A 20,263-nucleotide genomic window follows, 5' to 3' on the forward strand; every position below is an offset into this window, starting at 1 on the left:
TCAAACAGTTGTGAAGCCCCGCGGTGTTTTGTTGTTCAGTGGACGGGCCAGGGGTTTCAATTTTAATTTCGCCTAACGGGATTATCGCCCCTTCCACCTACTGTAATTCGTAGACGCGATGTAATAGCGTGTGACACTGCGTTTTACGGCGGCAGCAAACTCCTGAATAATGGATGAAGCTACGCGTGTTCTGCGCTTTTAAATAACGGACGAGAAGAAACGAAACGTTATATGCAGCGTGCGCTTGCAAGCAGGGATGTCTCATTTTTTACCTCTAGGAGAATAATTTGAGTAGGGTATTGGGTATTGAATAGTGTTCGAGTTACTCTGCTGAGTACTACGTTCGCTTATAGTACAATAGTGGCCACAGAAAATGCACCACCTTGGAAATATCTGTTTCTGGGTTGAACTTATACACGAACAGTGTTTACTCTTTACCTAAGTGCGAATTAGAGCTGTAATTATTCGAATACGTATAATTTAAATACGAATAAGAATAAAAGGAGTATTCGAATCTCAATTTCGAATTCTCTGGTATTCGAATACGTGGATTATTCGAATTCTCTGGTATTCGAATACTTGAATTATCCGAATTCTCTGGTATTCGAATACTTGAATTATTCGAGTACTTGGATTATTCGAATTCTTTGGTATTCGAATACTTGGATTATCCGAATTCTCTGGTATTCGAATACTTGGATTATTCGAATACTTGGATTATTCGAGTACTTGGATTATTCGAGTACTTGGATTATTCGAATACTTGGATTATTCGAATATTCGTTACAGCGCTAGTACGAATCCACGATGAGATTTTACATGAGATTTCTATCATGAGACAAATCTCAGCAACGATTAAATGTAAATAATGGAAATAATCACAAGAGATGAGATTTTTGAAACTATATCACGAAACTTGTCTCATGAGATTCTAATTTCACGAAACTATTGACCAAATAATCAAAAAATAATAAAATAATTGCCTCGTGAGATTAAAGTCTCAAGCGGGAGACACGATAATTCTTTTTCTCATCTAGGATTTGCACTGTATAATCACAGGATGATGTCGCTAGTGGAAAATTGGAGAATCACACTGGGGGGTGGCGTTACCTGGTGACTCCTCCGGCTGCCACGAAGGCTGAGCCTGTGGCTCCACTCGTGCTTCGGGAATTCCACACCGTATTTCTCCATGTCCGCCTCTCGTTCTTCCTGTCGCCGCTGGAAAAGCCCTTCGGGGCAATGGAACACCGGCTTGTCCTCTACTTCATGCTCCCCCTGTCAAGCAGAAAAATATTTTCAACCTCCTCGCTTCCACCTTCCATCCTCCGAAGCCTCTCTCTCCCCCTTCCCCTACTAAAGCACAAGCAAAATAACTCCACCCTCGCATTCAGCTCCTCGAAAGCTTTTCCCTGTACTTTAATTCACCCAGGGCCCCTGGAAAAACGAAGCAATTTATGGTTCAGCAAGACTCTGAACAATTAAATCCCCGTAACTGGAACGTACTTCTCCCCAATCCACTTTCCCCAAACTGGAAAATTAAAAGTAAATCGAAGGCGAAGTTTCGGCCAGTATTTCAAACCGTACAGACATCGTTTCTTAATCCTTTTAAAGGGACGAGGAGCCAGGGAGCTGTTTTATTGCACGTGTCAGGGCTAAGAATTCGTAATTCGTTTTAACTGAGGGTTAATTGAAAAGTGACCGGGAAACTACCCTCGCGAATGTTGATAAAGCGTAGGACGAGGGTGACACAAGACAGCCTGGAAGGCATCCAGGCCCCGGTGGAATTCCACGCTCCACTGTTTCGCGAGCGGAGCTGTCCGCGTGGGAAATAATCGCCAGCGACGTGCAGCACGCGGAGACGTATCGCGTTTTATCAGCATTTCCACGGTCGCTTTTCCATAATGACAGAAGGCTGCACTCCCACGTGCTACGCGCTGTAAACGAATCGGGCCAGTGGGTAACGAAAGAAGGATGCTCGAAACGGTATCCTCTCAACGATTCAATATATCGAGTCTATTTCAAACATTCCAGCAATTTGGCAATTTTTTTCTTCTCTCTTTGGTATGAAAAATTCGCTCTGCAGAGATATCGGGGGCATTCAGTGTCGATGGAATTAGAAGTTCTGACGAGCATTTTTTTTTTCAGATGGAACGTTATTTATCGCGAAAGTGGAATCGGTCCGGGGAAACGGTCGAGCGTCGATTATTCCCCCGTTTTTCCTCGATATAAATCCAACGGGTCACTTTTTTTTCTAACTTCTTTCTGGCTTTCGCAGGCGACGAAGGACAAATTGGAATCTTTAGATGGTCCTCGACGAAACTCTCGACGGCGACTCGCCTCCGCCACTCGATATCGAAAATCCTTTTTCTCTGGCTGTGCCACGGCTGATCGGGGAGAGGGATTCTCTGTCGTCCAGGAGTGTCCAGGGTCGTTCGTTGTTCCTCGAGGGGGTATCCCCATTTGAACGGTCAAGAAAATCGATATCCACTTGGGTCGGACTGTTCTCACTGATTTGTTTATGTTTCCTTCCACTGAAAGCGTGGCTATAATGCTGATACCATTTCGAGACTTATCGAAGGGGATGACAAAAGAAGGGGATGTCTCTCAGACGATAGCCACATTCGGTAGATCGCCAATTTCCTTGTGCTTTCTGAATTTTTATAAGTCTGCCGAGAAAGCCACAATGACTCGGTATTCTTAGCGAAGAAAATTCCTGGATACACGCTAAATATGAGCAAACATATGTGGAAAGTTACAAAGTGTTGCCTGTTACGGTTTTCCAGAAAAAAATTCCTAAATATCACATTAATATCAGACCGTCTGGGGGGATATCCCCTGAAAGTATTTTACCTCGAGGCTGCTTTCACTCCTCCCCAATTCCCGTTTCTTTTTCGCGCAGCACACTTGTACGTTTTTATTAGCAGTCACGTTGGGGAGAGAAGGGTGTAGTGAAGTTTTCCTTAATTTAAGTTCCTGGGGAGGAAACGACCCTAGTGGCCTGTTAGGGTTTCTGAATGTCTGTTGGCCGACCTCTGCGAGGATCTTTCCTCTCGCGGATATACGGCAGGGGCTGCTGTTGGGAGTAATTCTTGGCGGGTGTGCGGATGGAAATGTTTAGTAACGAGAGGAAAATGAATGGTGACGGAGAAGAATGATGAGGGGAATTGGAATCGATGGGGGGAAGTAAGGCGTAGGACGGAGTCGTTGGCTGTGTAGCATTGTGTTAAGGGAAAATAATGAGAAAGAGAGTGAGTGCAGAGGGGGAAATGGGGGCTAAGATGTTCCCTGTGTATCTATTTTTATTTTTCCAGCGAAGACTCGCCTTGGAAGACGCTGTATTGCATTCCCTTGGTGCGTTAACAGTTTGTCGTTCACAGGGTGCGCTCTGGGTATCCTGTTTCTTTTGTTAGAACCTATTTCTACGGATCGATGGTAGCGAAATTGATAAATCAGTCGTATTTGTAGCTTGTGGAAAGGCTGAGAATGGATTACCATCGTTCGGAGTCACAAGTCACAATCGAAGGGAAAAAGTAGTACTCTAAAGTATTCAAGGGTCAAAAGTATTTAAAATATTAGGTACTCAAGTATTTGAGTACTTAAATATTCAAGATTAAGTATTCAAGTACTTGAGTTTTCCACAGATTAAGTATTCAAGTACTTGAGTTTTCCACAGATTAAGTATTCAAGTACTTGAGTTTTCCACAGATTAAGTATTCAAGTACTTGAGTTTTCCACAGATTAAGTACTGGAGTATCCAAAAGATTAAGTACTACTCAAGTACTTGAGTACTTTGACCCACGAATACTGGTACTAGTTACATCTTATCTAAATCGAGCACCCTTTATCTTAATTTTTTATTGAATCTGATGCTCAGTGAATTTTTTTTAAACGAAGCACCCTTTTTCTTAATTTCTTATTGGATCTGATGCTCAGTGAATCGTGGGGGGTCTGTGACCGAGCGACGATAAGGAAACGTTCTTGAATGGCGTTCAGCTGGAATGAAACGGAGCCGCGTTAAAAATTGATGCCCGTCCCTACCTTGCATCGATCTTTATCGACAACGACACAGTACTCGAGTACACGAAGCCCAGTTTCACTCTCGTGAGCCATCCTCGTCTTCCCTATTCCATAATCCCCATATTGCTCTGCCTCTGATTTTCAACAACGCAATGGAAAATCAATCGTTCACCCTACATTTCTGAAAACGCGTTCACAATACTCTGACCTTTGTATTTGTACAAATACGAAATTGTGTATTTCAATTTTCAAGGCCGTTCTTATAAAAGAAAAAAAATTGGAAACAGAATTTTTGCATCTTCGATGAGATGTCATCCGAGCGATGATTCAGACTTGTAGAGAATGAGTTTCATTCGTTACACTGAATGGAAATAGATTAAGGAAGGGTAATGCCGCCTGAGGAGGAATCATACTGTGATCGTTTTAACGAATCGGACGGTGAGGAACAATCAATACTACCATTTACGAAGAATTATGCAAAACGAGGGGTGGTTGGGACATAATTGGAGCTTGAAGTCTATCGTTTGGCCCAATTAGGGGTAGTAAAGTAACGATAACGTTTCACGCAGGCCCTTGCTCGAATCTTCCAACCATTTCTCACAGCCAAAGTTCATGGAAAAATCATGCTCGAAATCTCCCCAAAAATATTCTGCTTGAGCACTCCACTAAGGCCCATCACACTAAAAATCCTCCAGCCAGTATTCAGAGCCAAAATTCATGATAGAATTCTGCTGAGAATCTCCTGAAAAATATTCTGCCTGAATACTTCAACAAACTCCATAATTCTAAAAAAAAAAAACATTTTAAAAAATCAGATGAAAAATGTTTCCATAAAAATGCACCCTTCAGTCGTTTTTCACAGTAAAAAAAATGGGTGGAGTCATTCATCAAGCCCCGCATAAAAATGTCCAAATTTTCTACCTGATCCTCCACCGCGCGCATAAAAAAAGAAATCCAATAACCACCGCGTGAAAAATCTCTCCCTTCAAGCATCCCCTGTGTAATCGCAGAATTTGGGAAAAGAGTTTTGCTAATCGTCCCAGAGAATCTATCGGGATCGACATTTCACAGTACACCGCCAAAGTTCGAATTTGTTGATGCAGCCACGCGTGAAATTGCCCCGGCAAATTTGCTTCTCCGTAGCCAAAGGGCGGATCGACCGTTGACGAGGATTTCCTCGGACGCGTCGCCTCATTTCCGGTGCACCCAGAGTGTTTCCGGAAGCGTGGGTCGGGGGGAAATGGTTTTTCGGTCGCGTCAGCTGTTTCTGAGCGTTTTTCCGTCCGGGGCGAGAGTATTACTGGCTTCGGGGCCTCTTGTCGCCTCCTCGGCGGAAACTTTCCACGGCTCCGTGGGAATTCCGCGAAGTTTCGATGAAAAATTCAGAGGAAACTTAGTGGTCGAGGAGTCAAGACGCGCTCCTTGCCTTCCGCCGCATAGCTTGGCACGATTCTTTTTTTTCACCCCCTGTTTGTTAGTGCTTTTGGAATTCTCGAGCTTTAATAACTCTTCAAAGTATTGATAACCGTACGAACCGAAAGGATCTTGAGGTGGGATATTTTCGAACACTTTTGAGCTTGTTGAGTTAAAGAACTGCAAGGATTTTTTTTTTTTTTTTTAAATAGAATTCGAGGCACGAGAGCAGACGGCTGTTGCCATTAGCAGGACTTAATTAGAAGAGGGGTATTAATGGATACTAGCCGTGCATAAATCGGTGGGCAACGAGTGTGTCCACACAATCGAGCAATCTGAAGCTCGTTCGTCCACCGTTCGCACACGATTATATAATAAAGAGGACAGGGACTGTCGCGGCACACGATGCATTCCCTATTACCTTGTCAGGGATCAATGAAAAAATTATAGAAAAGTGGTATAATTATCGCGGTCCGGTGGACTAATGCAAATCGCTGCATTCCTAATCCGGTTGGGTGAAATCGCGTTGGAGTCCAGGCGTCATTAATAGCCGCACGTATATGCACTCTGGAAACTATAATTCCCCCTGAATGACCCTCGGAAATTTCCAATATTTAGCAAACATTCCCAATAATCCACCCTGAAGTACTCGCGGAACTGAAACCGACCCATTCTCTTATTCCACCACAGTAAATTGCAATTTTGCAAAGATCAAATTTCTCGCAGATGTTCAGAAAATAATTGGAAAACTATATCATCCCATTTACCTAAAAAAAAGGAAGATTAATTGTGTTGTATTCTTTTTGTTCTATTTCAATTTCAACAATTATTGATCAGGGAAATGCCTTCTCCTTCGGGGGAAAATTTCGCCACCCTCAAATATCATGAACCACTAACCCCATGTGTTACGAAATTCAAAATTTACTGCCAAATTCAGGTAAACTCAAAATTTGCCATTAAGTTAATTATTTTCGTCCCAATTAACTACGTAAAGCTCTGCAGAGCTCCGAAAAAAAATTCTTCCACCCCTTTCGTTCGTTTCAAAATGCCACCCTAAATGTTAAAATCGTTTCCCGGTCGCGTACGAAGCACAAGTCGCGGATGACGGTCGTATTTCACGACGGACAGCTTCCTGTGGGCGCAGAAACACGTACCGCACACTTGTACCCCGTAGAATGCGCGCAATCAGCCGAAACGGCGGTCCTACATCCGGGGAGGTTCGATTTGTCAAGCAACAAACGGAACGTCATTCCGCCCGCAATTATCCTGACTCCTGTGGGCGCACCGCAGCCAGAGGAATTGCGGCTCACCCGATAATGGCGGGACGAAAATTTCGGTGCGACGGGTAGCGGTAATCGATAGAGTATAATGAAGTCCCCTTCGATAATCTTCCCGCCAAAAACCACCAATACACCACCCCTGTTCGAGGCGAGCGACGAGGGAGATTATTTGTACCGTAAACAGTAGATTTTGTAACTGATCCCTTTTTTTCCCTTGTGCAGTGATAATTTGATAATATTTATTAAGGAATTTTTAATATTACTTGGAATGGAATTTCGATGCTGGGTGCAGCTATTTTCGTTTGTAATGTAGGGGTGTTTGTTGGAAGCATATTTTTCTGGGGTTTTGAAAGGAGAATTTGTGGTTGGTTTGGAAGAGCTTTGAAAATTGCGATTTCAGCTCCCTCGGTCACTGATTTATGGAGGATTTTTAATCTCCGTTTTTGCTGCCGGTATGTAATCGATTTTTCGAGTGGAATTTTTTGCACCGAGGATTTTCGGTGGAAATGAATTTTGGAGTCGTGGGGAAATTCAGGCGAACTTTCTGCGACCTGAATTCAGCTTTTACGGTGGCAGATAGAGGATCTGCTGATTGTGTCACTGGAGACATAATGGTAGCCTCATTTTGTCGATATTTGTAGTTAGTGGGCGCAGTATTCTTCCAGAGAAAGAATCCAGCAGGGTGTTCTGTAGGCGATTTTTTTTTTTTTATGAATGAAAATTGTTTCTCTGCTGGAAAGGAATTGAAACGAGAAATCCTAGTAATTTCTCGCGAATAAGAGACAGAGTGCAGTGCAGTGTATTCTTATTTATATTATCTTATAAGGGTGGAAAGGATAATAGGAATGCCATTTCCTCTTTGACAATACGAAAGGAATATTGGTGGAATAAATAGACCAATTCTCTGAAGAAATAGGTGCTCTGCAGTGCCTGTTGTTGATTTCACAATTACGCAGAGAAATGTAAAATTCATGTAAACGCACGTGACCGCATTCGCGAGAATCTTTATTCGCACGCTTCGGCGATTTATTGCAAATAATTCATTACGTTCCTTGATGTACTGAATTTTTCATCTGTGCTCGCGGCGAATTTCCCCCACAAAAGGTTAAATAAAAATAACCAGTTATATTTACGAGAAGGACGTACACGGCAATTCTGCACTTTTAATCCTTCGCGTTCGATTGAATCGACTCGAAGCTGCAAAATATGGAATTTCACGTGATTGAAGTGGCCGCTTCTCTTCCCTCTATCGATCACGCCTCTATTTTGTCGAATAAACAATTTACTATTATTCAAGTATGAATTGTTGACTACGTTAACCACTTATACGCCAAATTTATTTGTTATTATTTAATTTCTCGAGGAACAATTGGTGGCTCTTATATGTATCGTGTATCGAAGTTGTCTAATAAAACGAATCCCGGATTATCCAGGGCGAACGTTAATCGAAGCATCGGGGGCCGAGGGCTCACTAAACCTGGATGAAAGAGAGCTTTCGTTGTTTCCCGTCGGTTTCGTAAACATCCGGGTAAAAGTAAACAGTGACAGAGCAATATATATTCCTGTCACGTGTCGAAACTGTGCAACTTCGAGTCCACTACAGTTGGTACAAAGTTAGGTGGCCTCCTAAAAGCATGGTTGAAAACCTGCCCATATCAGATGAATTCAGATTCCAGCTACGATATTACTTCTGCTCATCTCAGGATGATATTATAGACATGCACAATCCCCGTTTTGCCTCCGTTTCTATTGCTCCGTTTGCTATACACGCGTCTAAATCCGCCCACTTCTAGGCCCAACCCTCCGGCCCCTCCCACTTCTAGGCCCAACCCTCCGGCCCCTCCCACTTCTAGGCCCAACCCTCCGGCCCCTCCCACTTCTAGGCCCAACCCTCCGGCCCCTCCCACTTCTAGGCCCAACCCTCCGGCCCCTCCCACTTCTAGGCCCAACCTTCCGGCCCCTCCCACTTCTAGGCCCAACCCTCCGGCCCCTCCCACTTTTGAGCCCAACAATCATTTGTCCTGTACCACTTCTAGGCTCAACCCATCGTTCCCTCCCACTTCTAGGCCCAACCCTCCGCCCCTCCCACTTCTAGGCCCAGCCCTCCAGCCCCTCCCACTTCTGAGCCCAACGATAATTTGTCCTCTCCCACTTCTAGGCTCAACCCATCGCCTTCTCGCACTTATAGGCCCAACCCCTTCTCCCTCCCACTCCGGGACCTACTTCTTATATCCCCACCTCTTTCTAGGATCCACCCATCTGTCCGCTCTCCTTTCAACACTCTCCAACTGTGTCTCAATCCTCTGTTCCACTCCCATTTTCCCTCCCCATGTATCTTCCCCACCACCCCTTTTCTCTCAAACGGTACACCCACAAAATAGTAATCTAACAAAATTAATACAATCCTGCAAAGTTCAAACATTCATTATTAAAATATTTCTCCTCCATATTCCACTTCGAACCTCGTATTTCGCAGGCAATGAACACCTGGGCATTGACAATAATAGTAATCCGTCGATAGACATTGAATGGTGCCGGAATTGGAGAAGAAATCGATGGAAAAGCGAATCGCGACCAGCTGCGCGCACCAGGCCCCATGTGTTTATTTATTCGCGTTCACGTAACGCTTTCCTACGGCCAGAGTGCCAATTAAAATCGCTAACGACGATAAGTGCAGGTACCCTCATGGTCGTCTGATTAAAGGCCGCCTGTTCTACTGGCCGACAAGACAGACAGTCAGTGGCAGGAAGTGTTCGGCTTTTTAAACAGCGCCCATAGCCCAGCCATACCAAAATCACGTTAGCCTGATTCAACTCTGACAAACCAGCGTTTCTATCTCTCTGTTGTACCAGTTCTCCATTCAATTTTATTACGGACCAGTTAACCGCAGCTTTCGCCTGTTCATCCTGGCAAGTTTTTTAATCGAACTGCGAAATTCCCTTGGGTCTCTAAAATCGTTCGAATTAACTACTCCGCTACCTCCCCCATCATTAAAATTTTTAATTCGTAAAAAGTAACTTAACAATTTTTAATTCTAAAATGCATTCAGGCACCATTCTTTTCATATTACTTGCATTAATAAGACCCATTATGCAGCAGATATCCTTCCACGGTTTCCCAAAAATCTCGAGGCCCGAACAGACTGCTTCCACCGAAGATACATTACACCCCGTTCCCGTTGTCCTGGCTAAACAATTGCCGTGCCTCGTGACAACGGGCTGTCACATGAATGTTGTTTTATTCGCGATCCGCTGGATGCGAGAGCCATATCCAGCAATTTTCTCGCAATAAATGAGCGGCGAGCCGTCCTCGCGGACAGGTATTACAGTTTCCCCGGGTGAAGACTGCCTTCAAAGGCTGCCCGCGTACTGCTGATCCCAAAAGAATCCAAATGGGAAACGGGAAATACGGCGCGGCTGGAAGAATAACGCTGCCTACGATCGCTTTGATCGCGGAATGCCCGCGACGAATAAAAACCGAGGAGTAGAAAATGAAATTTCACCGCGAAACTACAGCCCCCATTTTTTATTGTCCTCGGTAAAACCGCGATTTCGCCACTCTTTCTCATGCGCCAATCTATTTTTTTCGTCGGATGTAACCACCGCGCTTTTTTAGCCGACTGCCCTATAAAGCGCAGGGAAAAATTGGGCCGTTGAATCGGAGGAGATAAAGCGACGCTCGGCCGCTTATCCGCTGAATAAGGGATGAAGGAACGTATCTGGATTTGGGATCGGGAGGGAGTTGCTTTTAAACGTGAACCGGGGGATATTTTCTATCCGGGGGGGATTGGGGAGGAGCTGGGAATCGTTTCTGGATGAGGGGTCGCGTAGAGTGTAGCACGTAGGACTACGTGAGTGGAGATATCTGTTTAATTTAGTAGAGGGTGGTGTTTGATCTTGGGGGAAGATTCTTCTAAGTGAGAAGTGATGATCTGTGGGCAAAAAGTAGCATCGCGAGGGGGAGTGAGTGTCTGAACACCGAAAGAACCCCCCGCAACTTATTCGGTTAGCGTTTGCACCTGCTGATCCTCATCCCTTAAACTTGACACTTGACATTTATGCTAATGACGCGAGCTGGAATCAGCCAGAGGTTTCGCTGTCGAGCTTAAATGCCATCAGCGCCTGGCTGGATCCAGGGATCATTGGAATACGCCAGGTTCGGGCTGAATTAGCGCTGAACAGATGAATCGCGTTGTTCCGAACAATGCCATAATTTAACAGTACCAGGTATGCGACTATACCGGTTCCCTCTGTCGAGTGGCTCTATTCATCCCAAAATCCCGAGTGCATATCATCATTTACCCTGCCTGGTGACTGTCTAACGACAAGAAAAACACTGACCTATGGAGGGGTCAAGTGACACTTGGCTGTCGTGTCGGGTGGTGGCTTGGTGACGTGGTTAATTGGTTTCATTTGGAACTCGCAGCTTTCATCGAGGATCACTGACTCTGGCGAGCAATTCTGAACGGTGAGGATTGAATGGAGGAGCCAGGTGCATGGGCTAAGGGGGTTGGTATAACGAGGTGTTGGGAGGTCTTTCTTCCGGGCCTCCTAGGTGCTCTTAATCGCAAATCAACGACCTGGGGTGGAGATTGAGATGTGTTACTTCACCGATCCAGTGTCGCGCTGAATGAAGTGGAGCAGTTGAGTCCCAGATACGCGCGGAAGTGGTTCGTGTCCCCAAAAGTTAGTGGAGTGTTCGCATTCAACTTTGATGAATGTTTGAACGCGTCGGGTTCTAATCAGTCCACTTGGTAGGGCCTCCTCTTTGCAGACTGCAAATCTGATGAATTATTAAATTGGGGATGAATAAACCTAATCTGCCATGTGCGGCTAAAGGTCTCAGGGTTAGGGGACTTGGCAGCTATTCAACTGGACCACCGTATTCTCTGTAGTTCGTATTTTCTGTAAATATACACAGTCCAAAAGTGGAGGTATGTGGAGCAAAGTGCCTGTCCCTGGTAAAGACCACTGTTAACTAGCTTAGAGGTCTGTCCCTTTAACGTATTCTTGCCATTCTGAAATTCGCACCAGAGGAATAAAAGGAGTCGCTTCAATAAAAGGAATCCACCCCTAAATTCGCGAACCCTTGGAGTAAACACATTACGTACTTCAGTTCTTGTTTCTCTTCAAGTCACGATGTATCCTTAATTAACAGTAGACATGGAGCATCCCCGGAGGCCCCAGGGACCAGGTGGAAGAAGTTCACCAACTTCTAAAAGCCAGGGTTAATTACGAGCCCGGCTAGGCATTAAAAACAACCCCAGCGAGCGTGATACTTGAGCCCTACGAGCTACCCTATCGATCAGGTGTACAAGACACAAGGAGTTTCGCAGAACATCCTGAGCAACTGATAAAGATTGAAGTTACCAGGCTCGTAAATGGGTGTAGAGCTACCTGGGGTAGTGGAGTATCTGTTGGACCTGATATCCTCAAGTATTGAAGACACTAATGACGTTGAAGTTTATAATCCCTCGAGTACAGCCATGAGACTTGGGGTACTGAGGCACTTGCTCAGATTTTAGAGGCAACCTAAGGAGGTAACGGGGAAGAAGATCGAGGGTGTTGCTGTTACATTGTAGCTGTGAAGGGTGCCTGTGTGACGTCCTGACTGTGAAGGCTGATGATTATGAATTGTTCTCCAAAGAGAGGGATACTTCTGCAGGGAAGTTGGATGCACACAGAGATCAGCTGGAGGATTCGGAGAATTTGGATAAGATGGATGTCTTTAGACCCCAAAATTCTCATGTAAATGCAATTCTATCACAATAGTGAATTCAGAATTATTATTTTCTATATTAAAGCAGGCTTTCATATTCACAAGAAAGTTGAAGATACCAGTAAACCAATTTCCACTGCAACGACCGCCAGCCTTTCCTCGTTGTTTCTCATCAATTTTGTCATTCCACGGGGGTCTGGAGTCCACCAGCTATCGGTCAATTAAGAAAATGGACACGGCGTTATTAAAAGGGCCCAATCAATCAGTTTCCAATAATAGAACCGCGGCACGCCGCTGCTAATGCGAGGCATTATAGTCGGAGACGCGTGTAACCGGGCTGCCAATTGCAGTGAAAAGCTGGCTGAAGCATCGATTTCGAATGACGTTCCCGATTCGTGTCGATTTGAAAGCGAATAACACCCGCGGCACGTATAAAAATGAAGGTAAAAATAGAGTTCCACGTTCCATTCGTGTTTAACGTAGTCTGACAGCCACTGCTCGTCCCTTTTGGGCCCATGGAATTTGGCCTCAAATGGGCCCAAATCAGTGGGACCTTAAAACTACTAAAGTTTTTTCATCTTTTCTTAGTTCTAAAATTTAACGAGAATGATCCCTCTAATTTTGTCGATTTCATATTTTGGGGCCCTGGAATTAGTCCCCAAATGGGCCCAAATCAGTGGGACCATGGAACCAGAATTTTGTTTCATGTATTCCTCTAAATTTTAAAGTTTAACGAAAGTAGCCACTTCAATTATGCTAAAATTCCCATCATACCTGAATTTATTAATTAATTTCCTGTTTTGGGCCTCTACGATTAGTCCCCAAAATGGGTACAAATCATTCTATTAAAATTTCAACAAATCTTAATATTGTCCAACACTTTGAATAGACCAATTTTAACAGCCTCTAAATTCATACAGTTATTAGAAAATTGAGCGAATCTTTCCAAGCTGTCCTATGTCTAGGAACTCAAATTCCATTGGCAACTAATTTTCAGGGAATTTTGATAATAGTTCGGAATAAAAATTATTTAAGCACCTTAGAGGTCTTCTGTACGCTGCCAAGCACGATTATCGAGTCGTCATACTAATAGGCGATAAAAGATCATCCTTACCTCACTCGACGCTCGATCTTGACACGTTTCTCATTCTCGTCGACGGGTGTCCCTCTTCAGACCCCCTTCGCGGGCATTCTTCCGCCACAGACGTCGCTGATCAATCTTCCTGGAGGGTTTGCATGGTCCCTGACTGTCATTTCCAGCAGCATCACTGATATTTTTTGCCTAATAACCTCGTCAGTCCTTCTTCCCTCTCCCTGCCTCGCAAAAACGGCAATACTCTATCCTCCACTTGCAAATTTCTTCGAATCTGGCTTAATCAAAATTGTCCTAGGTAGCTGTTTCCCTCCACTTGAGTCCTTGGTGGCGGTACCAATGATTCGTCATTAACAGTCGCATTCCTTCTGCGCAACTATTGGCCCGGAAATATGGTAATTGCTCAGTGTTGCCAGGAGAAAATTATGAAAGCACATTTTCGTAGCTTCCGCGACTAGGATTATTTTTTCCAGCAGAGAAATGTGCCTCGGTTAATAGTTCAGGATTCAGCGGAATAGTCAGTAAATAGTCGCACAATAGGGTATCAAAGACAAACCAGAGGGTCGTAAATCCTGTAGGTCGTATCGAAACTGTTCTCTATTTCCGCAGCTCCCATCAACGTGCCATTCTGGAGCACGCACACGTACGCGGGAATTGAAATGCAGTTTGGTTTCTCGGATGTGGAAGAGTTGAATGTGAACCGTTGACTGGCTAACGCCGGAACAAGGGGTCCAATTGCGCGACAAGTAGCCTCCCAATTAGGCCTGAGCGACCGACGAACCTCGTCTTCCGTTCGTTGCTCTTGCCCACCGCTCAGTCCCACCTCTTCGGGCACGATGTACCTGGCGTTGCTATCAATTCAACTCGCTTAACCCTCCTGCATTGGCTGTAGGCTGCCTAAGAAGTATCCGCTTCTACTACAGTGCCCCAGGATACTTGCGCCAGCATTGGGGATGGCGAATATTACCCCCTTCCGGGGGAAAGTCGATTAGGAAGAATTAGAAGAAGACTCTTGAGGGGATTACCAATAGATCCTTGTCTGATCCTTGAAAAGAAGCTGCCTTTTTCTTAGTGAGTTCTGAGAAAAACTAGTCCTTCACTTGGGAGGTCCTTCAGGACTCTCCATCAAATTTCTCAAGGCTCTGTCAGACGTGGTCTCAATTTTTCAACGACTTTGTCACAGTTGCCATCAACTTTCCAAAGACTCTGTCGGACTACTCCTTAATTTTTCCAAGGCTTTACCAGACTTGTCGAAGGCTTTATCAGACTTTTCCAGGGCTTTGTCAGACTTTTCTTCAATTTTCCAAGAACTTTATCAGACTTTTCTTCAATTTTCCAAGAGCTTTATCAGACTTTCCTTCAACTTTCCAAGGGCTTTGCGAGACTTTCCCTCAGTTTCCCAATGGCTGTGTGAGACTTTCCCTCAGTTTTCCGAGAGCTTTATCAGACATGCTTCCAACTTTCCAAGAGCTTTACCAGACATGCCTTCAACTTTCCAAGAGCTTTATGACACTTTCGCTAAATTTTCCAAGGTCTCTATCAGTCTTGCCCATAACTTTCCCCAAACTCTCCCAACCTTCTCCCACAGCTCTCCTTCGGCCCCGAAGAAGTTCCCAAACAACTCTTCCTCTCCTTCCCACCTCCACCCCCAAATCATGCACCCCGGAAGCTTAAACTATCTCCAGAAGATCGCTCTACTCCTCTCCCAGTAGGCAAACGCGTGCCCAGTTGCCGTCGAAGACCTTGCTGTCTCGTTTGGCAGTGGTTCCTCGTGGCGGGGATCTAGGATCGAGCACCGAACGCGGCTTTCCGGTGGACGAGGGGCGCGACGCGTCTCGGGCGAATGCCGCGCGCAGACTGACGAGAAACAGCGTTCCCTTGCTGCCTCCAGCACGCGTTCCGCGCGCAGGGCTCGCGTGCTCCCCCCAGGCGACAAACGCAACCGCCACCCCCCCCTCCCCCGACCGCGGGGATTAACCCTTAACTCGCTGGTCTTGGGTCTGTCGCGTGGAATTGAGATTGATTCGGCGCGGTTGACAGAGTGGCGAGAGATATGTTTCTTTGTCCTTGGACTGCGTGGGCGGGGGTAGTGTTTCCTGGGAGTCGCGGCGAGAGATTGTAAACGGCTGCAGGGGGAGGATTGATGGCCCTGGAGGAGGTAGCGCGAGGGGTAGGCTTTTATGGGGTGTACAAGAGCGAGGAAGTAATTGAAGTCTCGCAGTTATGGACCGTGAAGGATTGAAAGTCGTGTTTGATTGTGATTTGGGGGGGTGGGGTGTCGAGGGGTGCTGGAGGAGGGACCATTTTGTGTGGCGATGATCCAGGAACTACAAAACTTCGTTTGGGGGGTGTTTCTGTGGGAATTAAAGGATTGGTTTATGAGGTGTGAGTGGGTTCATTTGATCTGTTGGCATTTTAGTGGCATTCGCTTGGAGACCTTTCGCTGAAACCTGAAAGAACCGAGGACGAAAGAAGTCCGCGGAGAACGGTCAATTGAACTGTGTTGCTTTGCAGCGTCAAGCGAAGTTCAGAAGTTAATATTCAGTAATGAGCTGCAAAATAAAAGCGACGGCTTCGAGACAACGTGGAAACAGGAACCTGCAACTGGCGATTAAAGTCCACAGTGGTAAATAAACTAGAAAATGATAGTTTATACATAAAAGCGAAGCTCAGGCTTTAAGGGCGAAGTTAAGATAGGAAACACCAGCTTAAGCGTAGAGTTTACAGTTCTCGATGAAGTGGATTACGAAAGTTCCTACTTCCAAACGCATTTCACGTAGTAAAATTGCCCGGAGCTTGCCTGCAATACCGAAGTCTGAGCGCGTAAACTGAAGTACAATACGACGCCCGAAGTGTAGCAGTGGCGTGTAACTACTGAACCGAAGTCAAAACTGAAATCTTAACTTCAGAAACAGACTCCTACGTGCAGAGAAATTGATCGTCTCGCCACAAGCAAGACAAGAAAAAAAATCCCCAAAAATCCTTCAAAGAACTTTCAAATTATCCTGAGAAACCAAAGTCCAAAATATATATAAAAAAAATTCAGCACAATAGCTGGGAGTCCAATCCACGACCGAAAAATCCAAAAAGTGGCGCGAAGAATTATCAAAGTTCCTTTTAAAAGAACAAAACGCAGGGACTTCGCTGTAAGGCACCAGTAAAGGGGTTCAGCGTGAACTAGTATCGGGGTTTCGAGATTTCCAACGGAAACTCTCTATCCAGGGATTACAGACGCGTGTATCCAGGCACTGTTTACCTTGCCATCTGTCCTGCATCGATCCCGAATGTAATATCTCCGGTTAAAGAAGTGCACTGCTTTAGATTATCGTATTAACCCAGTTCTTATCGATTCCCCCTCAGGGTTTCGTTCGTCGCCTGCCGTACACAATTCCCTGTGTACAAGTGTGTTGCTCGTTGTGCTGCTGACTTTCTTCTCCTTTTGCCTCGCGAATTCAGAATTCAATAAACGGTCTATTTCTGATTCGAGCGCTTCAATCTCCTCGCAACTCTGTGAACTAGCAGCTTTGAAGTCTGATCGCAGCTTGCGAGCTTCTTGACTGACTTTAAGACGTCTCCCACACCGTAGCTTGTCCAACACGTGCTTACAGCTTCCTTTAGTGGAGTGTATAGATCTGTTAAGAATTACTGCTCATAGTTCTCCTTTCTTTGGGTCCTTTGGATGGATATTTGATAGATAATGAGGAAAGATCGGTACTGGTTAGCTGGGGATAGGTATACAAAGCGATAGTGAAGTCTCCAGTGCGCATGCGCGAGCAGAAGATGGGCAGTGGGCGGAGCCAGCGCCCCTCCACTTCACAGAGTGAAGCCTGCTCGTTCTCACGATTGGGTTTAAGCTCTAGCAGGCCCATTTTGGTGTCTTCTGATTGGACGAGGGATTTAGAGATCTATTGCTTCGTTTATTGTGATTCTAAAATTCTCAAAAAGTGTGGGGGTATATAGGGTCTCTGTGAGGGTTCTTCAGGATCCTAAGAGACCTTTGATGGTCTGGGCGAGTGGTTCTAACATCTGCTTAAACAAGGGCCACTTGGGATGAAGGATCAAACTTTGGGAAGGACTCTGGAGTTTCTGTTTATATTTGACCAAGCAAACACATGTTACAGTTTGCGTCCGTACAGACTTGCCTCACCAGATTCAGGGTCGACCTAAGCACCTCAGCTTCTAAAAGACCATCCAGTATCTAGGATTCTAATAACTTTCCACTTGCAATGTCAAGGAAAACTCTCCTGCATTTTTTCTTAAGCTAAGCGACCATGGTAGTGTCTTCAGGGTTTTGAGAGACCCAGAAATTTCAGCATTTGAAGGAAGCTTGATCACAATTCAGATAGCCCCATTGAAACGTACGCAGGGATTGTCCCTTCTCACGGGTTGTGCTTCCAAAGTTCGAGGATGCTTCTCCGCAATTGGCAAAGTTGGGGGGAGTTTACCCCTAGATCATTGACGAAAACTGCCTCAACTTCTACCAGTGAACCTGTTCTCTGGATCTTCGATGGAAATTGATGGGAGGGGTGGCAATTGTTTGGGGGTTTTGTTGTAATTTCATTTAAACTCGGGCAATTCGTTGAAATGTGACTTTGGGGTTGGTTTAAGCTTATCCGTCTGTAAACAATGGTGTTAGTTAATAGTATCGCTGGGAAAACTCATGTTTCTTGCTAGTATCGTGAGAAAATTTGGTGTTTGCTACTGGTACCGTTACTAATGCTCTGAGTAATGATAGTACTTAAGTACTGTTAGTACTGTTATCGCAGGAAATATTAGTACTCTATTAGTATCATAAACAGTATTGGTATTCCCTGCCAGAATCGTGGTAGTATTACTATTTGTCACTAGTATCATAAGCAATACCAATATTTATTAGTTCCACGTGTAAAACTAATCTTTGCTACTTATATTAATAATAATACTAATAACATTCACTAATACTATCATATTTACTAGTACTAGCTCATAATAGTAATAGTATCATCAATACTGGAGGTGTTAAATTTCAGTAGATTTCAAATCAAATTTGATTTTAATCGATTATACTAAAATTTAACTGGAGCTTTTAAATTTTAGTGAATTAATCTTGCCCCTATTATCCATTACTACATTTCGCAAATATTTCCTAATTAAAACACTAGTTACACTGTAAATAACTCCCATTAAAAAACTCCCATCAATACTATCAACTTAAAAAATTCCCGCCTAATTTAAATTTGCTAAACAAACTTTCCCCCCTCCCAGAAGCCTGCAATTTTACAGTGAAACATTCGTGGCACAGAAGCATCGTAGGAAGAACGATTTTCAAAAATATGAGCCAGCTAAAGGTGTTTTGTGTTCTGTCAGCGACGAATCTCCGCGAAATCGAAATTCCCAACAATTACCAGGCTAATCAAACTTCGATTGAAAATCCGCGGATACGAATTTTCAGCGGTTAATTGAATTCCTCCATTGATTCTGAATCTGCCATCGATTTCCCGTCTTTGCAATTGACTTGTGCGCGAAATAGAACCAAAGCAGCCCTGGGAAGGAGGGAATCGATACAGATTCAAACGCGACGATGAAATTAGTCAAGCAGTTGTTTCATTATTCATAACTATAGAAGTAATTCGACGAAGAGGCAAAGCGCTCCCCTTGTTTACGTGTGTCCGTAAAGCGGCCAATTCGGCGCGCTTGCGCGAGCCTCAGGGCCGTCTCCACGAAAAATCTGTGGCGCCTTACAAAGAACATTTTTTAAATACTTCTAAATAAGTAGGTTAGTGGTATAAATATTCTTTGTTATTTCAGTAAAAGGAGTGCCAATAAAAATAAAAATGCACTAAAAAGTAAAAAAAAATTCGCTCATTTAATCTACGATTCTCAATTTTATAAGTCAGCACCAGCTTTACACAGTGCAAATGACGAGGCGCCGACATATAAAAATTAGAGTCGTAGATTAAATAAGGGAAACAGTTATTTTTTACTTTTTAGCGCATTTTCAATAAAATCGTTTAACTTAACAAAATTTTTATGTACATTTTTATTTTCCAGTTTTTAGTGTTCATGGATTTACATTTCGCAGCTCAGACTTGTTCGCAAACATCTTTTATTTAATTTCAAATCGCGATGCGACTAGCGATCCGAGCGACTTATTTTCGTTTTTGTAAAGAACAGGAGTGGGTGGTTTCAAGTCTTTTGGATTTGTGGTTATAGGTTATATTTATTGATGCCTGGGTAATTTTGTCTCCCTCTTGGAGTTAATTTTGTTTTGAAATATTGTATTGTCACCCAAACTACGCACGCCTGCAAAGTTTCCTAGCAATTGGATTGGTGGAAGTGGGTTAAATTTGAGTTGCCAGATTTGAGTCGAACAGAGGATCGAAGCTGAATAAAAATCCTTTAAAAATGACAATATCCAACATAACCACAATACCATTAAAACACCCCAAGCGTTTCTAACAATCGTCTGAAATTTTAGGTGTCGCGTGCGCAGGAGGGTGGAACATTTTCCGCCGAAGGGGCGCCGGTGCCCGCGCAGTGTTGCCAACTCAGATTTTTGAAAATCCGTAGAGAAAAGTTCCACATTCCGCAGAATTCCGTAAATCCCCCTTTGAAAAATCCGTTGTTCTACGGATTTTCTTCAAAACTGTTAATTATTACATGTACGAAAGAAGCTAATTCCCTTGCTCATGGAAACCGTCCTTTCCCAAATCCTTCCTAGAAATCTTATATATCGACCCTCCCCTAACATCCTCAAAAAATT

The 20,263-nt window shown here is 44.2% G+C and overlaps 1 protein-coding gene and 1 long non-coding RNA gene across 5 annotated transcripts in view; one reads left to right on the forward strand and one right to left on the reverse strand.

Moving 5' to 3' along the window:
- The window catches only part of LOC143377295 (adenylate cyclase type 6), a 62,943-nt gene extending 47,405 nt beyond the window's left edge, over positions 1-15,538 (reverse strand). Inside the window, exons 1-2 of one of the 4 annotated variants that reach the window (XM_076828398.1) lie at positions 13,543-15,538; positions 1,111-1,275 (exon numbers count right to left, since the gene is read on the reverse strand). In XM_076828398.1, the coding sequence (XP_076684513.1) occupies positions 1,111-1,191 (81 nt within the window). In that variant the 5' untranslated portion in view covers positions 1,192-1,275; positions 13,543-15,538. Of the gene's footprint in view, positions 1-1,110; positions 1,276-1,710; positions 1,965-13,542 lie in introns of those variants that run through there. The other 3 variants (XM_076828400.1, XM_076828402.1, XM_076828399.1) reach the window with 3 other exon arrangements.
- Positions 1-20,035, forward strand: part of LOC143377328 (uncharacterized) — an 85,592-nt gene extending 65,557 nt beyond the window's left edge. The window contains exons 3-4 of the long non-coding RNA XR_013087294.1: positions 15,941-16,147; positions 19,979-20,035. This is a non-coding gene — a long non-coding RNA (uncharacterized LOC143377328). The remainder of the gene's footprint in view (positions 1-15,940; positions 16,148-19,978) is intronic.
- The last annotated feature ends 228 nt before the right edge of the window (positions 20,036-20,263 follow it).

This window comes from Andrena cerasifolii, chromosome 15, assembly GCF_050908995.1.
Source record: "Andrena cerasifolii isolate SP2316 chromosome 15, iyAndCera1_principal, whole genome shotgun sequence".
Taxonomy (NCBI): domain Eukaryota; kingdom Metazoa; phylum Arthropoda; class Insecta; order Hymenoptera; family Andrenidae; genus Andrena; species Andrena cerasifolii.